Genomic DNA, 23,144 nt, shown 5'->3' with positions numbered 1-23,144 from the left:
CCCCAAGACGAACGCCCTCCTCCTCCCCGCTGAGCCACTTCCCGTCAGGCGGTTCGCGAGGATGGCAGACTCCAGGGAACCTCCTCCTCTTTTCAACGACGACGACGATTCCCGCAAGGACGATGACAACGACGACCTCTTCACGTCGGCCGTCCAGGTGAGGCAGGAGGACCCCGTTGGGAGACGTGAGAAGGGGGGGAAAAGCGAGAGAGGAGGAGGAATGCGCAGTCACGGGATCCTCCCCCTTCTGAACGCTCTGGGTCGTGTGACTGCTTCTGTATATATATAAAACTCGTAGTTTATTCCTTCTTTAAAGTGCTTCTAAACACCGTTGTCTCCCCTCGGATGCATTGTTTAAAAGAGGTGTCTCTAAATCTCTAAAGTTGTAATTGGCTATGCGTTGTACGTAGTGGTTTGTCATCGAGAGAAATTTCCCAGACGTAATCTTTATGTCATTGAGCTTAATATGTTAATTTGGAAGCTCATTGAGGGTACGTTGGCCCTATTTACCCAAACACCTGCAGCTCTAGTTGGCGGGGGGTTGAGTTTGGTACCAGCCCTTGTTTTCCCAAATGCAGTGGCTTGCAGTTTGTCCCATATTCTGAGTAATCAAGTTTAGTTCTCCATTACTTTTGAAGCTTGAGGGATGTTATTGCCCTGTGCTGTCTCTGGGGTTGTACCTGTGCGGGAGATAAGGATATGCAGGAGGTGTGTGAGATAGTAGTATGCGGGAGGCCTAGTTTGTCAGCAGTTTCTCATATATTTTGGAAAAGTCTGGGTTTGAGAAGTCCCAGAAGTTCATGTTTTTCTCTTGGAAGATTGCAGAACATCTTGCTTTTTATTGTTTTTGAGGTTAAAGGAGAGAGAATTTGGCCTAAATATGTGCACAGTTAGTCAAGCATTTGAGAAAAAAGATTTAGATCAAGATAATAATGTAAGAAAAGGAATGAGAATACTGAAGTATAATACCGATAGACATTTTATGATTGCCTGACCTACAATCTCAGGTTAATATTATATAGATCTCTTGTGTTATGATGCATCAGATTATCTTGTTGCATTTGAAAGTGAATGTTTAGAGGTGATCAGCAGTGGAACTGAAATGACCTTTTTCTCATAATTATATTAAAATCTACTTGAAACTCAGTAATTCTGTAAGGAAAGGCCTACAATCTTGTCAAACATAATAGTGTCCCCTTGCAATCATAGCAGTCTTCTAGCTTTGAGGTGCATCAGAGGCAAGTAAACCTCCGTCATGAGATGATACATAATATAGAGTTATAGATAGATATTTAAAATACTGTTCACTTCCATCATTTACTTCTTGCCTGTCACGTTCCATGAAAGACCAACAAACCTACAATTCGTGTATTCAGATACGGCAGAGTTTGTGGACCTCCCTGGTGATTTATCTTTGAATAAAGAACCCGTCCAAGCTCTTTCTTACCCGAATACAAGTAGTGGAGGAATGTTGAGCTGTGCCAGAGCACAAAGGCAGAGGTTAGTGCAATTGCTTAATACTTCAGCACAGTTGTGCTGGACACCAGATTGTATGCCCTCTTTCACAGATCACGGCAAGACTCAGATAGATTCGGATAGAGCACAACCAGTGTAACTGTGAGAACTAAGTTCCACTTTGGAAGCCACTGTGGGTGTCTTCTAAAAAGCCACTGTCTTATGAATTGAACTTTGGTAATGTGATGGGCATCTATTTAGTAAAATGTAGGATTCAAATCATAAGGTGAAGTTTCTATTTCCTAATTTTTTTGACACATAATTTGCAAGGAGCAGTTCTTGTAAACTCCCAAACCTCGGAAATATTAAAGTTACTTGTAATTTTGTTTAAATTTTGGAAGAGTATGATGTTGGATTTACCAAGTTTATCTTAACTTCTTCGTGTTATTTCAAGACCCTCACAAGAAGAAAAGAAGTGTTTATTATTTATTGTCAGATAAATGATAGATCTAGCTAATTTTTGTTAAAGGATTCAGGATATTCTAATCTCATTTCATGATTTAAATATAATACCATTCCTATTGTAATGATAAATTCTGAACAGTAAGAAAGGAATAGAAAATAGATAAAATGCAAGAGAGAAGCTAAACTGTGACACAAAATATGCCAGTATCCTTAATGTACGTGACCCAAGTGGTGTTAATCTAGCCACTCTTACACAGATTGCTGTTGGCTCCATTGAGCTGACAGCAGCCATGTAGGACAGATATGGCAGGAATCAGAGCAGGTCGTATTTTGTTTCTTGACTAATGAGTGGCTAGTCTAGACTCTTGCCGTATACATTCATTTGTTAGTTATTGTGCAGTCGGCAAAGCCCGTGGAAATGGAAAGTGGAAATGTTTTTCTGCATCTTCATGGTCTAGGCTCTTATACTTTTGGAATGTCTTGATATTATATTTGCATATAAACATTAATTATGTTTTATGTATGGAGGAGTTAAGAAAGTAGATATTAGATTTTATTTATGAGAAACCTAGTGAAAAATACATATCCATACACTGATCAAAGAACATGTAGTGTCTGTCAGCAATCTATGCTGTAAGTTTGATAATTAAGGAGTTAATCCCTAAATGGCATAGGCTGGTTGATAGGAAAGGTAATTCTGTCCAAGTGCTCATGGTCGAATCTAATACAAACCAGTTTCTCCATGCCGTTTCAAATGTAGTTCAACCAATATTTTAAAATCAAGGTATGTTTTCAAGCTCAATGCATATAAAAAACAATGAGCTCAATATTGAAATAGTTTGTTATTCAGGGAAGACTTTTCCAAATATAGATGAATGAATATTTCATAAGGAACAGAAGATAAACATCATATATATATATAGCTTGAGTTTTTAGCTCTCAAAAGAGGGAAAGCTGTTTACATGTTGAAGGATTGCTGAATAGCCAGTGAGTAACCAATTTAAACCACTTATTACCTTATTGGCAGCTATTGTTGGAATACTACTGTTTGTTTGTTTGTATTCAGTGTCACAGGATAGTTCTCTGCAAGAAGGCATATCATTAAAGACATTATATTTGCACTCTCTTTATTTTTGTTGGAAATGTATAATTATTAAAAATAAAGAAATATAAAATAAGTAGAGATATAAATCAGATGTATTGAAGAAGAATGTATTTGCCAGACATAAATGCTGTACTCTCTCCTAGTACTTACAGGTGTCATGAGAGATTTCTTAAAACTGTTTATTAGAGAAATGAGGAATAATTACCTTACTTGGCCAAAAGTGTCTAGAAATTTGTAAGGAAATTAAGGAAATAAGTAAAAATAGTAAATACTCCACAGTCACAAGTTTCAACAACCTGTTGAGAAATATAATGCTAAAGAAAATAAAAGAATTCATCAGTCTGTGTTCTGAGCCATCACAAAGGAAGAAAGACAAGTATCAGTAAGTAATCTTAGTGAAGAAACAGCTTAATCATATTCAGTTAAGGAATTTTAGGTGTAACTGTTTGTCCTGATTGCTTGCAGTTAGCTTGGCTTAGCTTCTGTTTTACCCACTGATTATACAGTGAGCTAAACTGCATGAGCTTTACAAATACAGAGATGATTTATATGCATTGGATTTCAATAGAATGAGATCAGAAAAGAAAAAATCAGAAAAGGAATCTGAATTTCAATGCATTTGAATAGGTGTGTGTGCTTTGACAGCGTGACTCATCCATGCATGTTTAAAGTGATCAGCTGATTACTGCAGAGTTGATTTTCAAGATGATAATTAAAAATGGTGTTGAAAGTTGATTTTTTTTTATATCCATGTTGAAATAAAAACCTGGAAAAATGTAAATTAGTCTGGTATTTTTAGTATTCTATCTAGTAATTTGTATTTTTTCCAAAAGGCTTGAAATTAATAAAAAAAAAAAGTTAGTGAAGGAATTGTCCATTAAATTTTTGTTTGGATAGATATCTTGGAATACTAATTACAGTAAAACAAATCTTTATTTATTTTGTAACCTGTTGTGCAAAAAATTAGTGATGTTCAGATGTAAACTGTAATGGGTTGTGTGTGGTTTGGCTCCTTTAATTTGTGTGTATTTCATATCATTGAGGTATATAATAAAAATGTTCAATATCCGTTTTAGATTTTGAATTTGCAGTAAAGTAGAGAGTGATAGGAGTCTCTTACTTTATGGATGAATATATATATCATGTATTTCTTGTTATTATCATAATACTTCAATATTACTTTTGTGTTAAATGTACCAGAAGGGACAAATGAGTTATTATATATAATATAAAGTGATAAAAAGTAAAAGTTAATGATATGCAGGTGATTGTAGACTTTCATGGTAGTTATCAGTATCCGCCATAGCACACACCCCTGATAAGATATGTTCAGTTGTCTTGAATTATCCTATTGTTGTCTTTGTTAGGTGTTGGTTCCAATCAGTAAGTGATTATCTGTCAAGGGGAGAAAGAAGGCGTGTTGATTCCTTACGGTTGGTGTATTTTTTCTCTGTAATGGATGAGGCAGTACTTTGAAAAAGGATACGAGTCTGCATGTCAAATTATGGTCATGGTAGGAAAGCTTGTGATATGATTGGAATTAACTTATTGTTGTTAAGGAAGGTCATTTTGTAGCTAATTAGATTTGACATCTCAAAGTACTGATGTATATTATTTTTTGGATGGTACATATGGACATACTTTTATACAAGTAAGGACAATTTTGTCAGTGGATATACACACACAAATGCTGAAGAAGAAATATTTAGGGTGTTAAAATAACATTAGCCATTATTGAAAATAAAGTGCTATATCTCTGTTATGTTGATTTATTTATTGACAAAAGAAAGTGAAGTCTTAAGAGTTTCAGGAGTAATTCCAAAAATGGAAAGTGAAAGCAAAACTGAAATAGTCATTGTATGTTTTGCTGTGTACAATAAACAAACAAATTTTCATAGTATGCTTTAATCCAAGAAGTGCATATTCTTTATGGTGCAGTAAATGACAAAAATGAAAGTTTCAGAGGACCGTTTTTTACATGTGTGGGAATTTTGATATTCAACTTTGAACTCCGTACAGAAAATGCATTATAAAGCAGCTGAGTTGAAGAGAAAACATTTTCTAGTGAATTCAATGTAATTAAAACTCTTTTCTGTTGGGGCAGTTCTACAATCTGAAGTTGAAGTTGTATGTATATTGATATTTTTTTGTAATCATTGTCAAGAGTTCTGTTTTATCTCCACTTGTTACTGCATATCAATTTCAGCTTGTGCATGCCTGAATTTCAGAGGCTATTCTGTTGTTTGTTCCTATGTTTTGTGTTTTCTTCATAGGTTGAATATAAGTGTTAAATGTTAGATTGATGTTAGAACTCCCACGTAAAACTCCCATGTATTCCTCTGGGCCCGGTAGAATTGAGAGGAACTGAGACACGTAGCAGTTTCACCACCTTCGAGTTTAGCATGCGTAGTAAGGAGTAAACCCTGTCTAAGTGTGTATTGTCTTTGATCGTGGATTTTTAGACTTCCTTTCCAGACTTGAAAAGTACTTTCATAGGATGTGAAATCTTAAATGATCTATACCTCTATTCTGGGAGATGTGTTATTATTGCACTTACACTGTAACCTTGTGTTCAAGTAGATACAGATGTGATTCTCACCTTAAGCTAGAATTATTTTTAGGAATGATTGGTGTCTTTGAAGGTAAAAAGGTATTAGAAAAAATCTTGTGGCAGTATATTCATGAAAGTAGTCTCTAAGTATTGATGTTATTGTTTTTTTATCTCTATATTTTTTCCCATTAACATTTTATATTTCTTTGTGTATCCATTTGTAATTGAAGCTTTTTGCAGACTTTCTTTATTTTGATAGTCTTATGCATGTCATGAGGGAGTGAAAAACAAATAAATCTATTGTTTTTTTTTGCTAATCTGTCATTTTTATCTCATTTGCTTCACAATTATTTTGTCTTATCTTTTGATGTATTTCTGTTTTTGATCTTCCTATTTTGATAGTCATGCAGGATGATAATGCAATCCTCATGAACAATTTTTTTTTGCTAGTGTACATGATTCGAGGTCACCACATTGAGGATGTGTATTGTTCTTCTATATAGAAAATACTGTAAAGTAAATTTTAAAAGCTTGGTACTGGATAAAAAAGATGTAAAGATTGATTATAAGATGATCATAATAGGATTTCAATTATATAATTGATGTGAGATTAGTCTTTCATATTCAGGAAGCTTAGGCCTTTGTTTTACTGTGAAATATACATAGCAGTTTTACCTGAAGGGTTTATTTTCTAATTTGGGAGTATATTTGAATATTTGTGTTCATTAATCATGAGATGGAATCCATTATATGTATCATTAGATATTTATCAGTTGTGGTGACCTTGAATTGCATGAACGAGCTGCATGTGCCATGGTAGTCGTAATAGTTGTCACTCATGTTGTTGCAGTCGCCCGTGAGCGAGCTGACCACACCTGAGGACCAAACGAAGCAAGAGGGGGCCGGCGACCCCCTCACATCCCCCCCACCTGCTACATCCTTCCCCCCTGACCCCTCAGGTGGTGACCGGCCTGACCTTTTTGAGTCTTGTGAGGAACCCTCTGTAGGTGGTTTCTCATCTGTGCCTCTGGAGCAGCCCGCTGAGGGGGGAGGCACGCAGCAGGTCAGCACTGATGCCAAGGACCCCCCACCTACCCCTCCCACCACTCCTTCTGTTGGGTCTTTGGTAGAGATTCCACTAATTGTGGATACAGACCAAGACCTTCAACCTACCACCACCTCTTCCGCTCCCTCCAACCCAGATTTCACTCTCTTTGACACCCCCCCCAACACTTCCGAAGCCCTTGTTTCCTCTCCAGATATCCTGTCCCCACCCCCCACCTCCACCACCACCTCTTCCCCCACCACCTCTGCACAGGAGCTCTCAGCCTCACCTCCATCTTCCAGTGCACTTCTTGATCTCAGCATGACCCTCCCGCAGGAGCTGTCGTCAGAGCCTTCAGCGAACCTGGTAGATGCACCCTCTGTAGAGCCTGCAGTTATGAGTAGCTTTATCACACCTGCGGAGGAGGCTAGCACTCTGGATGCCGCTGCTGCTACTAATGACGATGATGATGATGCCAACAGCCCCACTAATCTTGCTGGCGAGGACCCAGCATCAAGCTCTGAGGAAGCGCTAGTTACTGTTTATGATAACGAGACCCATGATGTACACAGTTCTGGCCCAGAGCTTGATTCTGATTCTTCCTTGCTCAATGCACCCTCTTTCCTTGGTGATGGGGAAACTACTGAAATCTCCCTAGATGATACTGCACAGGTTTGGACCTTAATTTGTGCCTTTCCAAATGGGTGATGACATTCCCTTTCTCAGTTTATTAAAGATTAATATAAGAATTGAAAGCTCCATATAGAATGAAGTTTAGATTTGATTCATTTTTTTTTTTTTTTTTTTTATTCTGTTGACTTTGAATCTGGTCATGAATTTAGAAGACGGGAGAATGTAGTGAGGACATACTGAAATTGTCACATTACTCCAATCCCTTTAAAGAATTTGGAACTTAATTGACACCATTAATGAATTGAATTTACTGATATAGAGTATTTATTGTACCATAATGTAGGGAATTTCTTTTCTTTAAGCTGTACTTTTTATTTTTATTTTTTTTCTCGTATTGAAGTTTTCTCTATTTTTTCCTTTCATAAATGTTATGAACATTGTGTATTTATTAAATATGTATTTTCAAATAATGTGAATATTCTCTATATGGAGCTTCTATGGAAGGGTTTTCATGATAATTCAAAGTGTAAGTAAAGGAAATGCTCAGATTTTGGTAAGGCTATGTGAGAGTGATGACAAACAAGTAACGTGAGTAACATTACATCAAACACTGCATTTAAAGGACTGTTTTCTTATTGTCTAAACTGCATGAGCTTCTGTATGGTAACTTGTATGTGTTTTGTGTGTTTTGTCCTCACATTACTTACTTTTGTCACTTTGTGCTTGGGTGTCGGGTGCAAGTAACGCTTTTGCTATAAATTGATTTTGGGTAAAGCTTGATGGTTTTGGAATTGCATGCCAGCATAGCCGTAGATATGGGGAAACTCTTCTTTATTAGGTAGTATGTGGAAGAATCAAGATAAAGTGAATTAATTTTTTTTTTTACTTTTTTTTTGTTTTAATTTCATTATTTTTCCCAACCAAAAGTAATTTTTCTCATCCCAGTAGTGTCAGTATTGTATGTACAGAAATTAAGAGGATGATGTGTATATGAATTATATATATATATATATATATATGTATATATATGTATATATATATATATATATAATGTATGTATGAATATATATATATATATATATATATATATATATATATATATATATATATATATATATATATATATATGTATATATTTATATGTATGTATATATATGTATATATTATAAATATATACATATATATTATAATTAATATATATGTATATGCAAATGTATATTAATATGTATATAAATATGTACATATATACACACATCCAAATACATATATGTATATATATACATATATGCATATATACATATATACATATACATATCCATATCCATATATTTATACATATACATATATAGACATGTATGTATATATTTATATATATGTATAGGGATGGATAGATATGTATATGTGTAGATATATATGTATATGTGTAGATATAAATGTTTATGTGTAGATATATATGTATATATGTGTATATGTATATAAATATTTAAATATATGTAAATATATATATATATATATATATATATATATACACATATGTACATACATATATACCTTCCTACATACTTACAAGTATACATATGTACATACATACATATATGTACATATGTACAGATATGTATACATACATCTATACATATATACATATGTATATGCATATACATATACATATACGTTATATTTATATATATATGTATATATATTTATATATATGTATTTATATGTATTTATATATATGTATATATTTATAAATATATATAGATATATATTTATGTATATTTATATATGTATATATATTTATGTATATTTATATATGTATATATATATTTATGTATATTTATATATGTATATATATTTATATATGTATATTATATATGTATATATATTTATATATATATATATATATATATTTATATCTATATATATTTATATATGTATTAATATATATTTATATCTATATATTTATATCTATATATATTTACATCTATATCTTTATATCTATATATATTTGTATATCTTTATATCTATATATTTATATATATTTATATATTTATATATTTATATATTTATATATTTATATATATTTATATGTATATATATTTATATATGTAATTATATATATATTATATATGTAATTATATATATATTATTATATATATATTATATATGTTATGTATATTATATATGTTATATATATTATATATGTATATATATTATATATGTATATATATTATATATGTATATATATATTATATATGTTTTATATATTATATATGTATATATGTGTATATATGTGTATATATATTTATATATTTATATATATATATATAATTTTATTAATTTATATATGTATATATATTTGTATATATATTTGTATATTTATATATATATATATTTATATATATATATATATATATATGTTTATATATTTATATTTATATATATATTTTTATATATTTATATTTATATATATATATATATATTTATATATATTTATATTTATATATATATTTATATATATATATTTATATATACAATTATGTATATGTTATATATATTATATATGTATATATGTATATATGTATATATGTATATATTATATATATGTATGTATGTATATATATGTATATATGTATGTATATATGTATATGTATATTTATATATGTATATGTGTATGTGATTAATGATATATTATGTATGCTATACTGATTGTGTGAAAAAAGGAGACTACTCTGCTAACACAGATGTCCCAATTACTGATGATGGTCCAAGAGGAGTAATTAACATAGGTATTGATTAGATTATCAGTCACAATTGATCTAAGTGTATTTTCAAGTAATCTGTGATTCAGTAGCTATTTCTGTATTAACAAATACAGATCTGGAAAAATGTGCTTAGTAGCTGTTATTTCTTACACGTCAGCAACAGCATTTGGGATTTGTAAATAAAGGAAGAGGTGGTATCTGCAGCATACAATACATTACTAAGATTGAAGTGAAATAGTTATAGGGATACATTATTGGAATATAAGGATGAACCTGACAGGATGTGGTGATTTTTTTTTTTTTTTTCCCTCTTGAGTTTGAGATAAAACGAAAAGATTAGTACTATCTCTCTTTGATATTAACACCCAATTTTTCATTTTGGTTCGAATAATTACTTCTCTGTTAACACAAATAAGGTGTAGGGATTTTTCGGTGATGGAGGTGACTGCAAGCTTAGACTCCTGTGTCATTTCCTTAAAATGGGTCTTGTGTTTAATTATTATTATTATTTTTTTTTTATGAGATAGAGATTGTGCACATAATGAGAGATGGTTAGCCATTATGTGTTTGCCTTACTGTAAGTTTGATTGACCTAGTTTGCATTCTGCTTACATACTAGTACTGTTTAGGATAAGCAGGCTGCATTGTTCTTAACTTATGTTAGAAATGAGGCTTTATGACTAATCCAATATGTTAGTGAAATATACTAGTGATGTTTCTGTTTTCCTGGCTGTAGTGTCATCTTTTGGAACTGTATAGCAGTTAGACGATGCTTACTCTGAGGTTGCAGGATAAAAATGTCAATAGTCAGTATTGTTAGATTGATGTGAATTATAGAAGAGTTAATTTAGTTTTTGGTAACATTGGTGATAATGCTATAAATCTTAATTATTTCTATGATATAGTAGTAATTACTTCTGTAATAGCAGTCATTGATGGTTCTCATAATATAACTTTGGTGATCAAATTTATTAAAGTCTAAATAATTGAAAGCTTTCAGTTTTGCCAAAACCGACCTGTCAGTTTGTAGACTGTAAACTGGAAACTGAAATTTTGTGTTTTATTACACACTGAGCTGTAGTTACAATAGCAGTACACTATAGAATCCCTGTTTGTTTTTATTCTTTTATTTATTTAAGTAGTAATTCTAAAGTTTAATAATCACCATATATGGCAGATATAAAAGGGTTGCAACTGACCAATAAGGTAGTGTCCATTTGTAATGAATTTGAGTAATATTGATTTTAGAGTTGCTGTTTACAGTAGATTAGATGGAGGTTTTAGAAGGAGGTGTTATGTTCAGTACCATGGAGAAAGTCCATAGAAAGTCATTTGATAGTAATGATTATAAATAGAATTGTTGGATATAATGAGATTGGTGTAATATGAATGGAAATATAAGTTATACTTGAGAAAAACACTGAATGCTACCTAAGAACTATACCATGTGATGATCACTTTAATGGAAATAGAAATATCAGAAACACAAAAAATTGTATTTGCAATATTTGACATGGTTAAAAAATGTATGCGTTTATAGGTGGTTAAATGCGACATGAAAATAAGTCTAGTTATCGTAGATGATGGATAATAAATGATTAATGTACACTTTGTGAATAAAAGCTTACACAAATTTGATAAGAGGTGCAGTAATCCTATTTTTGATTGTGATTATAACCCGTGCTGTCTGATGGTTGTTGCTGTATATAACATTATTAGTCATTATTATTGGTGTTACCATAGACTTCATTTTTTTTCTGGGATGATTTGTTATAATTCATGTGCGATACAAGTGATTTTAAAGTGCGGTCATTGTGTTCCTGAAAGATGACTCTACAAAAGCAGCAGACCTTGGATATGACTTATGCATGGTGCATAAAACAGGAGATGATGTGCACTCAGGCAGTAAGCAGTTAGAGATCATAGGAGAATTGAACTGTTTATATATGTATGTTTTATTTTTCATGCAACTCATGATCTTTTTTTTTGAAAGATTTCTTAAAAGCAGTCATTGTAAAAAGTATTGAATATTTAGGATAGATTGATAGATTTTGTATGGATTGTAGAACATTCAAAATAGTCACAATCAGCTAATCTTGGCATTCAGGTTAATAAAGATGTTTCCTCCCTCCCCGCCCCCATTAAGCAACTTTGCCTCCCACCCTACTCCCCCATGCGTCCTGCTTCTGGCCAACTTGAATTTTGCCCCAACAGGAGGTGTCCCTTGAAGATGAGACCGATGACGGTGAACTTTTTGATCCCTCTTCCACGCCCAAGCTACAGCTTAACCAGGTGTGCAGCCTCGTGGGGTTGTGTGCGGGGCAGCCTTGATTGGTCATCGTTTTTTTTTTCCTGGCCATCCCTTGGTGCCCCTCTTATTCCCTGTATTATTGTTATTACTACTACTACTACTACTACTACTACTACTACTACTACTACTACTACTACTACTACTACTACTACTACTACTACTACTACTACTACTACTACTACTACTACTATTACTAATGATAATTTCCATTCTTAGTTTTTGGTTCAGTCTTTCCTTCTTTTCTCTTGTGTTTGTCACTGTGATTTGTTGCCAACTTCCTTTTTTTAATTTTTTTATTTTATTTTTATTTAAGTCCTGTACTAGGTGGTTGTATGTGCAGTGTAACACGACGAAAGGATCTTGCTATCTATCAGTAGTTCTCTTTCAGAACTCCACGTAAATGGGCCTTAGCTCGTCTGATTCTGTCCGTCTGTATGTCTGACAGGTTGCGTAATCTTAACCTGAAACTGTGATTGCGTCTGTATGCGTGTGATCCTGACTTGATTCTGTCCATTGTGTGACAATGTATTTTTTGCCTTAACACTTGGCTTCTGTAATCTCATAGTAAAAAGATGTGTTATTTGATGGTACGCAAGGGATGTTATTGCACTTGTAGAATGAGTGTTCATGTAACGTGTTGTCTTTGTTGTCTTTTCGTCATAGTTTACAGTGATGTTTGTTTATTTAATTATTCATGTTTTTTGTTTTTTTCTTCTTTTGTTCTGCTTTGAATGTGCCTTTTGTTGCTAAATGTTACTTTCCTTCTTCCAGCCTTTTGTATCTCCCCTGCGGTCTTTTTTTGTATATATTTTGTAGTAAATTTTTATAGTATACATTTATAACTTTTATTTGTCTCTCTTCTCTGTCTCTGTCTGTCTGTCTCTCTCTGTCTCTCTCTGTCTCTCTCTGTCTCTCTCTGTCTCTCTCTGTCTCTCTCTCTGTCTCTCTCTCTGTCTCTCTCTCTCTCTCTCTCTCTCTCTCTCTCTCTCTCTCTCTCTCTCTCTCTCTCTCTCTCTCTCTCTCTCTCTCTCTCTCTCTCTCTCTCTCTCTCTCTCTCTCTCTCCCTCTCCCTCTCCCTCTCCCTCTCCCTCTCCCTCTCCCTCTCCCTCTCCCTCTCCCTCTCCCTCTCCCTCTCCTCCCTCTTTCTTTCTCTCTGTCTCTCCCTCTTTCTTTCTCTCTGTCTCTCCCTCTTTCTTTCTCTCTTTCTCTCTTTCTCTCCCTCTTTCTTTCTCTCTTTCTGTTTCTCTTTCTCCCCCCTCTTTCTATTTCTCTTTCTCCCTCTCTTTCTATTTCTCTTTCTCCCCCTCTTTCTTTCTTTCTTTCTCTCCCACTTTCTCTCCCCCTTTCTTTCTCTCTTTCTCTCTTTCTCTCCCTCTGTCTCTCTTTCTCTTCTCTCCTTTTCTCTCTACCTCTTTTTATTCTCTTTGTAATTTTGATTACACAGACTTCCTTAGTTCTATTGTTATCCCCCTTTTAGAAAACAATTTTTTTTTATATTTTCTTTTTATGTGAAACAGGTTTGTATGAAATTTTTTAACAGTCTTTTATGAGTTAAATCATAATGATAATGGTTTTATAAAGATTGAATAATTGTCTTGAAATGTAGCTATTATGAACCATGAGATTTATTGAAGGCATTATTTCCTAAGAGTAAAGGTGGTTTATTGTCTTGATAAAATATGTGGCATGAATTAAAGTGGGGTACTGCTGTTTAATTTGCATATATGATAAATAAGAAATGCTTCATTTAATGTTGTTGATGCTATAATGGTAAATGGTTGAAGGTTAGATTCATTAATACAAGAATGTATAGTAGAATTTGATATTGATGCTTTTTATTATTATTATTATTATTATTATTATTATTATTATTATTATTATTATTATTATTATTATTATTATTATTATTATTATTATTGTAGTTGTTTTTATTTTATTATTATTTTTTAAAGAAAATTTAGCATTGCTTAACTTCCATATTGATACATATCACTTGAATAAAGATAATCTTCTAAGATGCACTGCAATTACATAGTCTGTCATCGTGTACTAGTTGGTGTAACGTAATGATATTCTCACTCGGAGAATTATTCAACATGTGCACTCGTACTCAGTCTTCTCAATCCTCCATTGGTATCACTGCGCAGGATCCTCCTCTGCCTGCCTCCAATATCCTACCTCCCATGGGAGCCCCACTGACACCCCCTGTGGCTCCCATCACCCCCACCGCCACCCCAAATCTCACCCCAAACGTGACTCCTGCGGCACCCACACCCGTCACGCCAGTAGCTGCAGCCAGATCTTCAGCCGAGCAGGTGAGTGTACTGTATTTGCTAAGTTTGCTAGAGTATGCGTGCATCGAACCTTTTTGTTTTGTTTCATGTAGAGAGAGAGAGAGAGAGAGAGAGAGAGAGAGAGAGAGAGAGAGAGAGAGAGAGAGAGAGAGAGAGAGAGAGAGAGAGAGAGAGAGAGAGAGAGAGCGCGAGCGAGCGTGCGTGCGTGCGAGCGAGCGTGCGAGCGAGCGTGCGTGCGTGCGTGCGTGCGTGCGTGCGTGCGTGTGTGTTTGGTCCTTGTTTTGAGGTGGCTTGTGGGCGTGGCTTGTGATTTTGATGGACGAATGGTGTGAAGAGGATTTTTAAACTGTTGGTCAGATTAGGCTTATTTATAATGAATACAGTTGAGACTGACCATGTAGTCAAAGTGAGTGAAGAGAATTGACATCTAACATTTGTGAAAGTGAAAATGAATTCAAAATCGATAAAATGTAACGGTTTTCTAGGAAAGAAACAAACTTTGAAACAATGAAGTGTGAAGATTGAATATGATACTCACTTTAGTGTTATTTTAAATAGATTTATGTTCTATCACTCTCAGCAAAGTGAGAGCTAGTGAATCTAACCTTTATTTGTAGAGGTAATGAAAATGTGTGTTTTGCAGGATTGAGTATCAGAGAAATTAAATAACTATACATACATACACACACACATACATACATACATACATACATACATACATACATACATACATACATACATACATACATACATACATACATACATACATACATACATACATACATACATGCTTACATACATACATACATACATACATACATACATACATACATACATACATACATACATACATACATACATACATACATACATACATACATACCTACATACCTACATACATACACATTCCTTCATAATGTTTTACAAGGAGATGTCTGGGTAGAATGTATACATTTAGACTGAAAAGGGCATTGGATATGGTGTCACGCATTAGACTATTATGGAAATTGGAACCCCTAGGTGTAGTGAAAGGCAGACTCCTCAAATGCAAATGGACAAAAGGCTTCTTTTGTGAAAAACAAATGAGCACAGGAATTAATTAGAGATGGTGGAGTTCCTCAAGGATTGATGACGATGATATTTCTTCTCATCATTTATTTAGGGTCAAACATAATACATTTACAGACAACAAATATACAAAGAAGTGTAATAGAAATGCTGAAATCAATCTCTTTACAAAGAGAAGTTTGGAGACTCGGTATTAATTACAGCAGATAAAGGAAAAAAAAAAATATTATAATAATGAACAATGATAACCAGCAACTTTAGCCCAGGTGATCATATAACTGAAAAGGTCCACAAAATTCTAGGACTTATTGCAAACATGAAGAAGACATTCCTATATGTGAGCAAGAGGATCATTACAGCCATCTTAGGATCAACTCAACACCAGCTCTAAGAAATAGGAAATACAAAGATGAAACTTGAGGAAATTGAACTTAATACTTTGAATGGTATAAGGGAAAGGAACAAAATAATTATGCTCTACAACTATGTTACAGGAAGAGCCAAGTTGGTTAAAGATGATTGCATGCTTTTGAACACGAAGAACAAGAGGACTCTAAAATGTTGAAAGTAAAATGAGGTTGTAAAGATGTAAAAGAGTTAAGTTTTGCAAACAGAGCTACTGAAAGTCTCCCAAGTATTGTTGTGTTTGTCAAGATTGTGGAGCAGTTTAATTTATATGATAATTTGAATGTAGGAAAAGGTACCCTTTGAGCTTAGCGCTTCTCTGGTATTGAATCAATGTAGGAATGTACATATATACATGCATACATAGATACATACATACATATATATATATATATATAATATGGACATACATATATGCCTACATATATACATACATACATATATGCATACATGTATACATACATACATATATACATATATGCATACATTCAAATATACATAAATGCACAAATTCATATATCTATGTCTATCTATCTTTATATGTATTGTATCTGTAAATCTCTGTATATTTGTATACATGTCTGTATATACATACAAACATATTTATGATGATGATATACTCTTAACCTGTTTGATTCTTATTCATGCATTGTTGTATCTTTCCCCTCTAGCTGGAGAGCGAGAGTGGAGACGAGTTCATCGAGATCTCCATCTCGGACCCCCAGAAGATTGGGGACGGCATGAGCTCATACATGGCTTACAAAGTCACTACTAAGACTAATATTGCCTACTTTAGGTAAGTCACTGAGTTAGGTGATTTTACATTTACTGAGGGTTTAGGGAGCGTAAGACTTACAGGACGTAAAATAGTATTGTTTGTATTTGACCTTCAGTTTGTAGGGTTTATTTGCATGGACACTTGTCAGGGATTCCTAATCTTTGACCCCTGTAGATGCTACTAATGAATATTAAATCATTCCTTACGACATATGCAGGAAGAAGCACTGGAGTGTGACCAGAAGATTCAGTGACTTCCTTGGCCTGCACGGGAAGCTAGTGGAAAAGCACCTTCACTCCGGTCGCATCATTCCTCCGGCTCCTGAGAAGTCGGCTATTGGAACCACAAAGATAAAGGTAATTTGTCTGCTTGGTTCTCTTTTGTGTGGGTGGGAAGGGCATGCAGGGAAAAGGTGGCAATGCAGAATGTGTGTGTGTGAGTGTTTTACAGTTACTTTCCATGTATGTGTCCATATATATGATTGAATGCTAATTTATGTCTTTTGTGTGCATATGTATATGTATATGTTAATGTATATATTGTATATATATGTATATATATAACTATATGTACATATATGTATATACATGTTTATATATATATTATATGTATTTATATTATTTCTCTCTTTTTCTTTTTCTTTTTTTTCCCCTTTTCTTTTCTCTCTCATTCTCTGACTGTCTCACTGTCTCACTGTCTCACTGTCTCACTGTCTCACTGTCTCACTGTCTCACTGTTTCATTGTCTCACTGTTTCACTGTTTCATTGTCTCACTGTCTCACTGCCTCACTGCCTCACTGCCTCACTGTCTCACTGTCTCACTGTCTCACTCTCACTGTCTCACTGTCTCACTCTCACTGTCTCACTCTCTCACTGTCTCACTCTCACTGTCTCACTCTCTCTCTCACTGTCTCACTCTCACTGTCTCACTCTCACTGTCTCACTCTCACTGTCTCACTCTCACTGTCTCACTCTCACTGTCTCACTCTCACTGTCTCACTCTCTCTCTCTCTCTCTCTCTCTCTCTCTCTCTCTCTCTCTCTCTCTCTCTCTCTCTCTCTCTCTCTCTCTCTCTCTCTCTCTCTCTCTCTCTCTCTCTCTCTCTCTCTCTCTCTCTTTCTCTTTCTCTTTCTCTTTCTCTTTCTCTTTCTCTTTCTCTTTCTCTTTCTCTCTCTCTCTCTCTCTCTCTCTCTCTCTCTCTCTCTCTCTCTCTTTCTCTCTTTCTCTCTTTCTCTCTTTCTCTCTCTCTCTCTCTCTCTCTCTCTCTCTCTCTCTCTCTCTCTCTCTCTCTCTCTCTTTCACTCTCTCTCTCTGTCTCTCTCACTCTCTCACTATCTCACTCTCTCTCACTATCTCACTCTCTCTCACTATCTCTCACTGTCTTTCACTGTCTCTCACTATCTCACTCTCTCTCACTGTCTTTCACTGTCTCTCACTGTCTCTGTCTCACTATCTCTCACTGTCTCACTGTCTCACTGTCTCACTGTCTCACTTTCTCTCACTGTCTCACTTTCTCTCACTATCTCTATCTCTCACTATCTCTCTCTCTCTATCTCTTTCACTATCTCTCTCTCTCTCACTATCTCTCTCTCTCACTATCTCTCTCTCTCTCACTATCTCTCTCTCTCTCACTATATCTCTCTCTCACTATCTCTCTCTCTCACTATCTCTCACTGTCTCTCACTGTCTCTCACTGTCTCTCACTGTCTCTCACTGTCTCTCACTGTCTCTCACTGTCTCTCACTCTCTCACTCTCTCACTCTCTCACTCTCTCACTCTCTCACATATACATATACATATATATATTCATATATATACATATATATACATATACAAATGTATATTCATATATATACATATATATACATATACATATATATGCATATACATATATATACATATACATATATATGCATATACATATATATGCATATATGCTTTTTGGTCTCACTCTTGCCTTCTTTACTCCAGTTGGGTAGTGACAAAAGCGCAGACTCTGGCTCGTCAGACTTCATAGAGAGACGTCGAGCCTCCCTAGAGCGCTACATGAATCGGACAGCTTCTCATCCCACTCTCAGATCTGACCCAGATTTCAGGGAGTTCATCGAGTTAGGCAAGTTTTTTATGATTTTCATTTTTGTTGTTGTGTTTGTCTGTGTCATGGGTTCATGATTGTTTGTATGTGACTTTTCCTTCATTCTTATTTGTATTTATATTTGTTGTAATTGTAGTTACACTCCGATTTTATCATTGCCTTTTTCATTGAAGGCTGGAGTATCTGAAATCATTAATTCATAAAGAATGAGTGACATTTGTTGTTCTTAGGTGTGTACACACTCGACCAAATGGAATGAAGTTTTGCCATTCTTAGGAGTAATTTTTTAATATGATTTCTGATTTCAGTAATCACCCAGTATTTCATGTGTGTTTTTTATTTGTATATTCAGTTACTGTTAAATCTTTCTTATGTTTTAGAGGTTCTTTGTTTGTTCTCCACAGATGCTGAATTGCCACGAGCTACTCAAACTTCGGCCCTCAGCAGTGCAGGTGTGCTTAGGCTTTTCAACCGCGTGGGAGAGACCGTCAACAAGATGACCTTCAAGATGGATGAATCTGATCAGGTGATTATAACAATTTTCGGCCTTGAAAGTGATATTGACCAAAGTCATGGAAGTATAGTCGTTCCATTGGGGAAGGAAGGGGAGTTTGTAGGCAGGTTAGAGTTTGGGAAATTAGTGGATATGTGTAAGGTTTTCCCATGTTTGGAGAGCTCACTTACTATGATCACTTGAGTAGGTTCTAGGTGTAAATTTCACACTGACAGCTGTTGGGAAAACTAGCCTCGAGTCAGGAGTCTTGTGACAATGAATGTGCTTTGACTTGGCAAAGTGATGCCGAACAAGGAAGTAGGAAAACCATTACTTTAATACTTGCCCTTTGTTGTTCTTTTGCCGAGTGCATCCAGGCTTGGAAAGCAAGTACCCAGACTCTTTGGAGAATAAAGCTGGTTGGGAGTGCTTACACATAAGGCGGTTCAAGAGTAGAGTGAAGGAGTGTTGTAGAGATCAAGGAATTTTTCTGGATCCCACTTCGCATTACTGCTTTAGACAGTTGAAGTCTAGTGTTGGCTGGAAATAGAGCATTAGCTTTTTGCTACACACACTGGAAATGCACTTTAAGGAAAAGGAAAAAAAGAGAAAATGTAGAAATTTGTGTTTATATATATATATATATATATATATATATATGTATATATAATGTATATATGTACATGTATATATAATGTATATATGTACATGTATATATAATGTATATATGTACATGTATATATAATGTACATATGTATATGTATATATAATGTATATATGTACATGTATATATAATGTATATATGTACATGTATATATAATGTATATATGTACATGTATATATAATGTATATATGTACATGTATATATAATGTATATATGTACATGTATATATAATGTATATATGTACATGTATATATAATGTATATATGTACATGTATATATAATGTATATATGTACATGTATATATAATGTATATATGTACATGTATATGTAATGTATATATGTACATGTATATATAATGTATATATGTACATGTATATATAATGTATATATGTACATGTATATATAATGTATATATGTACATGTATATATAATGTATATATGTACATGTATATATAATGTATATATGTACATGTATATATAATGTATATATGTACATGTATATATAATGTATATATGTACATGTATATATAATGTATATATGTACATGTATATATAATGTATATATGTACATGTATATATAATGTATATATGTACATGTATATATAATGTAATATATGTATATGTATATTATAATGTATATATGTATATGTATATATATATGTATATATGTATATGTAATATATATGTATATATGTATATGTATATATATTAATGTATATATGTATATGTATATATATAATGTATATATGTATATGTATATATATAATGTTATATATGTATATGTATATATATAATTATATTGTATATGTATATATATAATGTATATATGTATATGTAATATAAATAATGTATATATGTATATGTATATAAATAATGTATATATGTATATGTATATAAAAATGTATATATGTATATGTATATAAGTCTATATGTATAATATGTATATGATATGCTATATATGTATATATATGTCTATAATTGTATATATGTATATATATGTCTATTATGTATATATTTATATGTATATAATGTATATATTTTATATGTATATAATGTATATATTGTAAAATGTATATATATGTATATGTATGTATATGTATATGTATATGTATATATTGTATATGTATATATAGTATATATGTATATGCGTATATATAATGTATATGTGTATGTATATATAGTATATATGTATATGTATATATATAATGTATATGTGTATGTATATGTATGTATATATATTTATATATGTACATATATGTACATATATGTACATATATGTATATATGTACATATATGTACATATATGTACATATATGTATATGTATATATATGTATATATATGTATATAATGGTAATATATCAAATTTATATTTGTGTTGTAGTATGCTTCTCTATTCAGACTGTATTTTGGAAGTCCCATTCACAAAGACAGACTTTGTGCATGTTGCATTTGAAATGTTAGCATACTCTGGATTTCTGGCTTAGGCATTATGCATTTAGGTTGCTTCTTTGAGAAAATGTTAAACTTTTTGAAATGTAGATCTAACAGCTGTTTAGCTTATAGTCGTTTGTTTCACAAATATTTTTATTGATATATCTCATTGTGCTACAGATCCTTAGAAGATATTTAATATTGTAGGCTGTATTATTGTTTGTCTCCAAGGTTTGGCAAGTAAAAGATTATTAGATGCTTCTGTTGTATCGTATCCATTACACTTTGGAATTTTTTTTTTTTCAATTATATTTTAGGTAATTGGAATTTTCTGTTTATGGAAAAGTCCTGCAGTTAAGTTCTTCTGTAGTTATTAAGTAATTGGAGAACATGAATATATAGTTTTATTTGCAAAAGACTGTCATTACGTTCAATCTTATCAAATAAAGATCGTAGATTAAGATAATTTTGATTATTGTGAAAGGTTATTAGATCATTACAATGATTTTTATTCATAAGTGTATGATCATGCAAAAAACAATTCAGGAATGGCAAGACAATGAATAGAAACTAATTTAAATCCAGATCTTGTATTTTCTGTTTATCTAAATTTGTGTTTTGGTGAATAGAATTATGTTATTTGTACTGTTGAGGTATTTATGCATTAATTACCTATTAAAATGTATACAAGGCTTACCATACACACAAGATTTGATCAGAATGACTTGGAAACACCATAATTGGTTATTGCAATGTGTGGCTAATGTCTTGAACTTGCAGAGTTAGAGTTTCCACTAGTCTCAAGCCTTGTTTATGTTAAGCACGTAATATTTAAGGCCAACAAATAACTTGGTGTTGTTTTTGTTAAGCCGCACTCTCTTTACCCCTTCCACATGCTATTCCAGGCGGAGGGTCAGGTAATATCACCACTGAGATTTCTGTTATGGCCTTCGTCTTGTTCTTGTTTTTGTGCTTTGTTTTCATCTTTTTTTTTTCTTCTCTCGTTTCTTTCTTTTTGGTTTTATTTTATTTTTTTGTTTATTATTCTTATACTTATTTTGTTTTTTTTTGCTTTTTTCTTCTACTTCTTCCTCTCTCCCTGTCTCTCTTTCCCTGTCTCTCTCCCTGTCTCTCTCCCTGTCTCTCTTTCCCTGTCTCTCTCTCTCTCTCCCTCTCCCTCTCCCTCTCCCTCTCCCTCTCCCTCTCCCTCTCCCTCTCCCTCTCCCTCTCCCTCTCCCTCTCCCTCTCCCTCTCCCTCTCCCTCTCCCTCTCCCTCTCCCTCTCCCTCTCCCTCTCCCTCTCCCTCTCCCTCTCCCTCTCCCTCTCCCTCGTGCACTTCCTCTTCTACATCTTCATCCACCTCTTCTTCCACTAGATTATCATCATCCCTTTTCTCCTTTTATTTTATTTTTTTCCCTCTTCCTTTCTCAGGCAAACTTCTTTTGCTATCATTATTATTTGTCTCTCATTGCCTTTGTGTAAATGAGCCAAAAGGTCTGTTGTGAGAAAGAGATCTTATCTGTATTGTTTGCGTGTTTTTTTTTATTAGTGTAGTATGGCTTCATTCTTACACTAGATTTTTGTAGAG

At 33.2% G+C, this 23,144-nt stretch overlaps 1 protein-coding gene across 6 annotated transcripts in view; it reads left to right on the top strand.

Moving 5' to 3' along the window:
* LOC125030366 (sorting nexin-2-like) overlaps nt 1-23,144 on the top strand; it is a 30,582-nt gene continuing 7,438 nt past the window's right edge. The window contains exons 1-8 of one of the 6 annotated variants that reach the window (XM_047620393.1): nt 1-157; nt 6,427-6,639; nt 12,231-12,308; nt 14,475-14,642; nt 16,766-16,890; nt 17,090-17,228; nt 18,844-18,985; nt 19,372-19,493. In XM_047620393.1, coding sequence (XP_047476349.1) covers nt 62-157; nt 6,427-6,639; nt 12,231-12,308; nt 14,475-14,642; nt 16,766-16,890; nt 17,090-17,228; nt 18,844-18,985; nt 19,372-19,493 — 1,083 coding nt within the window. In that variant the 5' untranslated portion in view covers nt 1-61. Of the gene's footprint in view, nt 158-6,426; nt 7,294-12,230; nt 12,309-14,474; nt 14,643-16,765; nt 16,891-17,089; nt 17,229-18,843; nt 18,986-19,371; nt 19,494-23,144 lie in introns of all 6 variants that reach the window. The other 5 variants (XM_047620390.1, XM_047620389.1, XM_047620392.1 and 2 more) reach the window with 5 other exon arrangements.

The sequence above is a fragment of the Penaeus chinensis genome, chromosome 11 (assembly GCF_019202785.1).
Source record: "Penaeus chinensis breed Huanghai No. 1 chromosome 11, ASM1920278v2, whole genome shotgun sequence".
In the NCBI taxonomy this organism is placed as follows: Eukaryota; Metazoa; Arthropoda; class Malacostraca; order Decapoda; family Penaeidae; genus Penaeus; species Penaeus chinensis.
The sequence above is the reverse complement of the archived record's forward strand: the minus strand, read 5'-3'. Positions and strand labels throughout refer to the sequence as shown.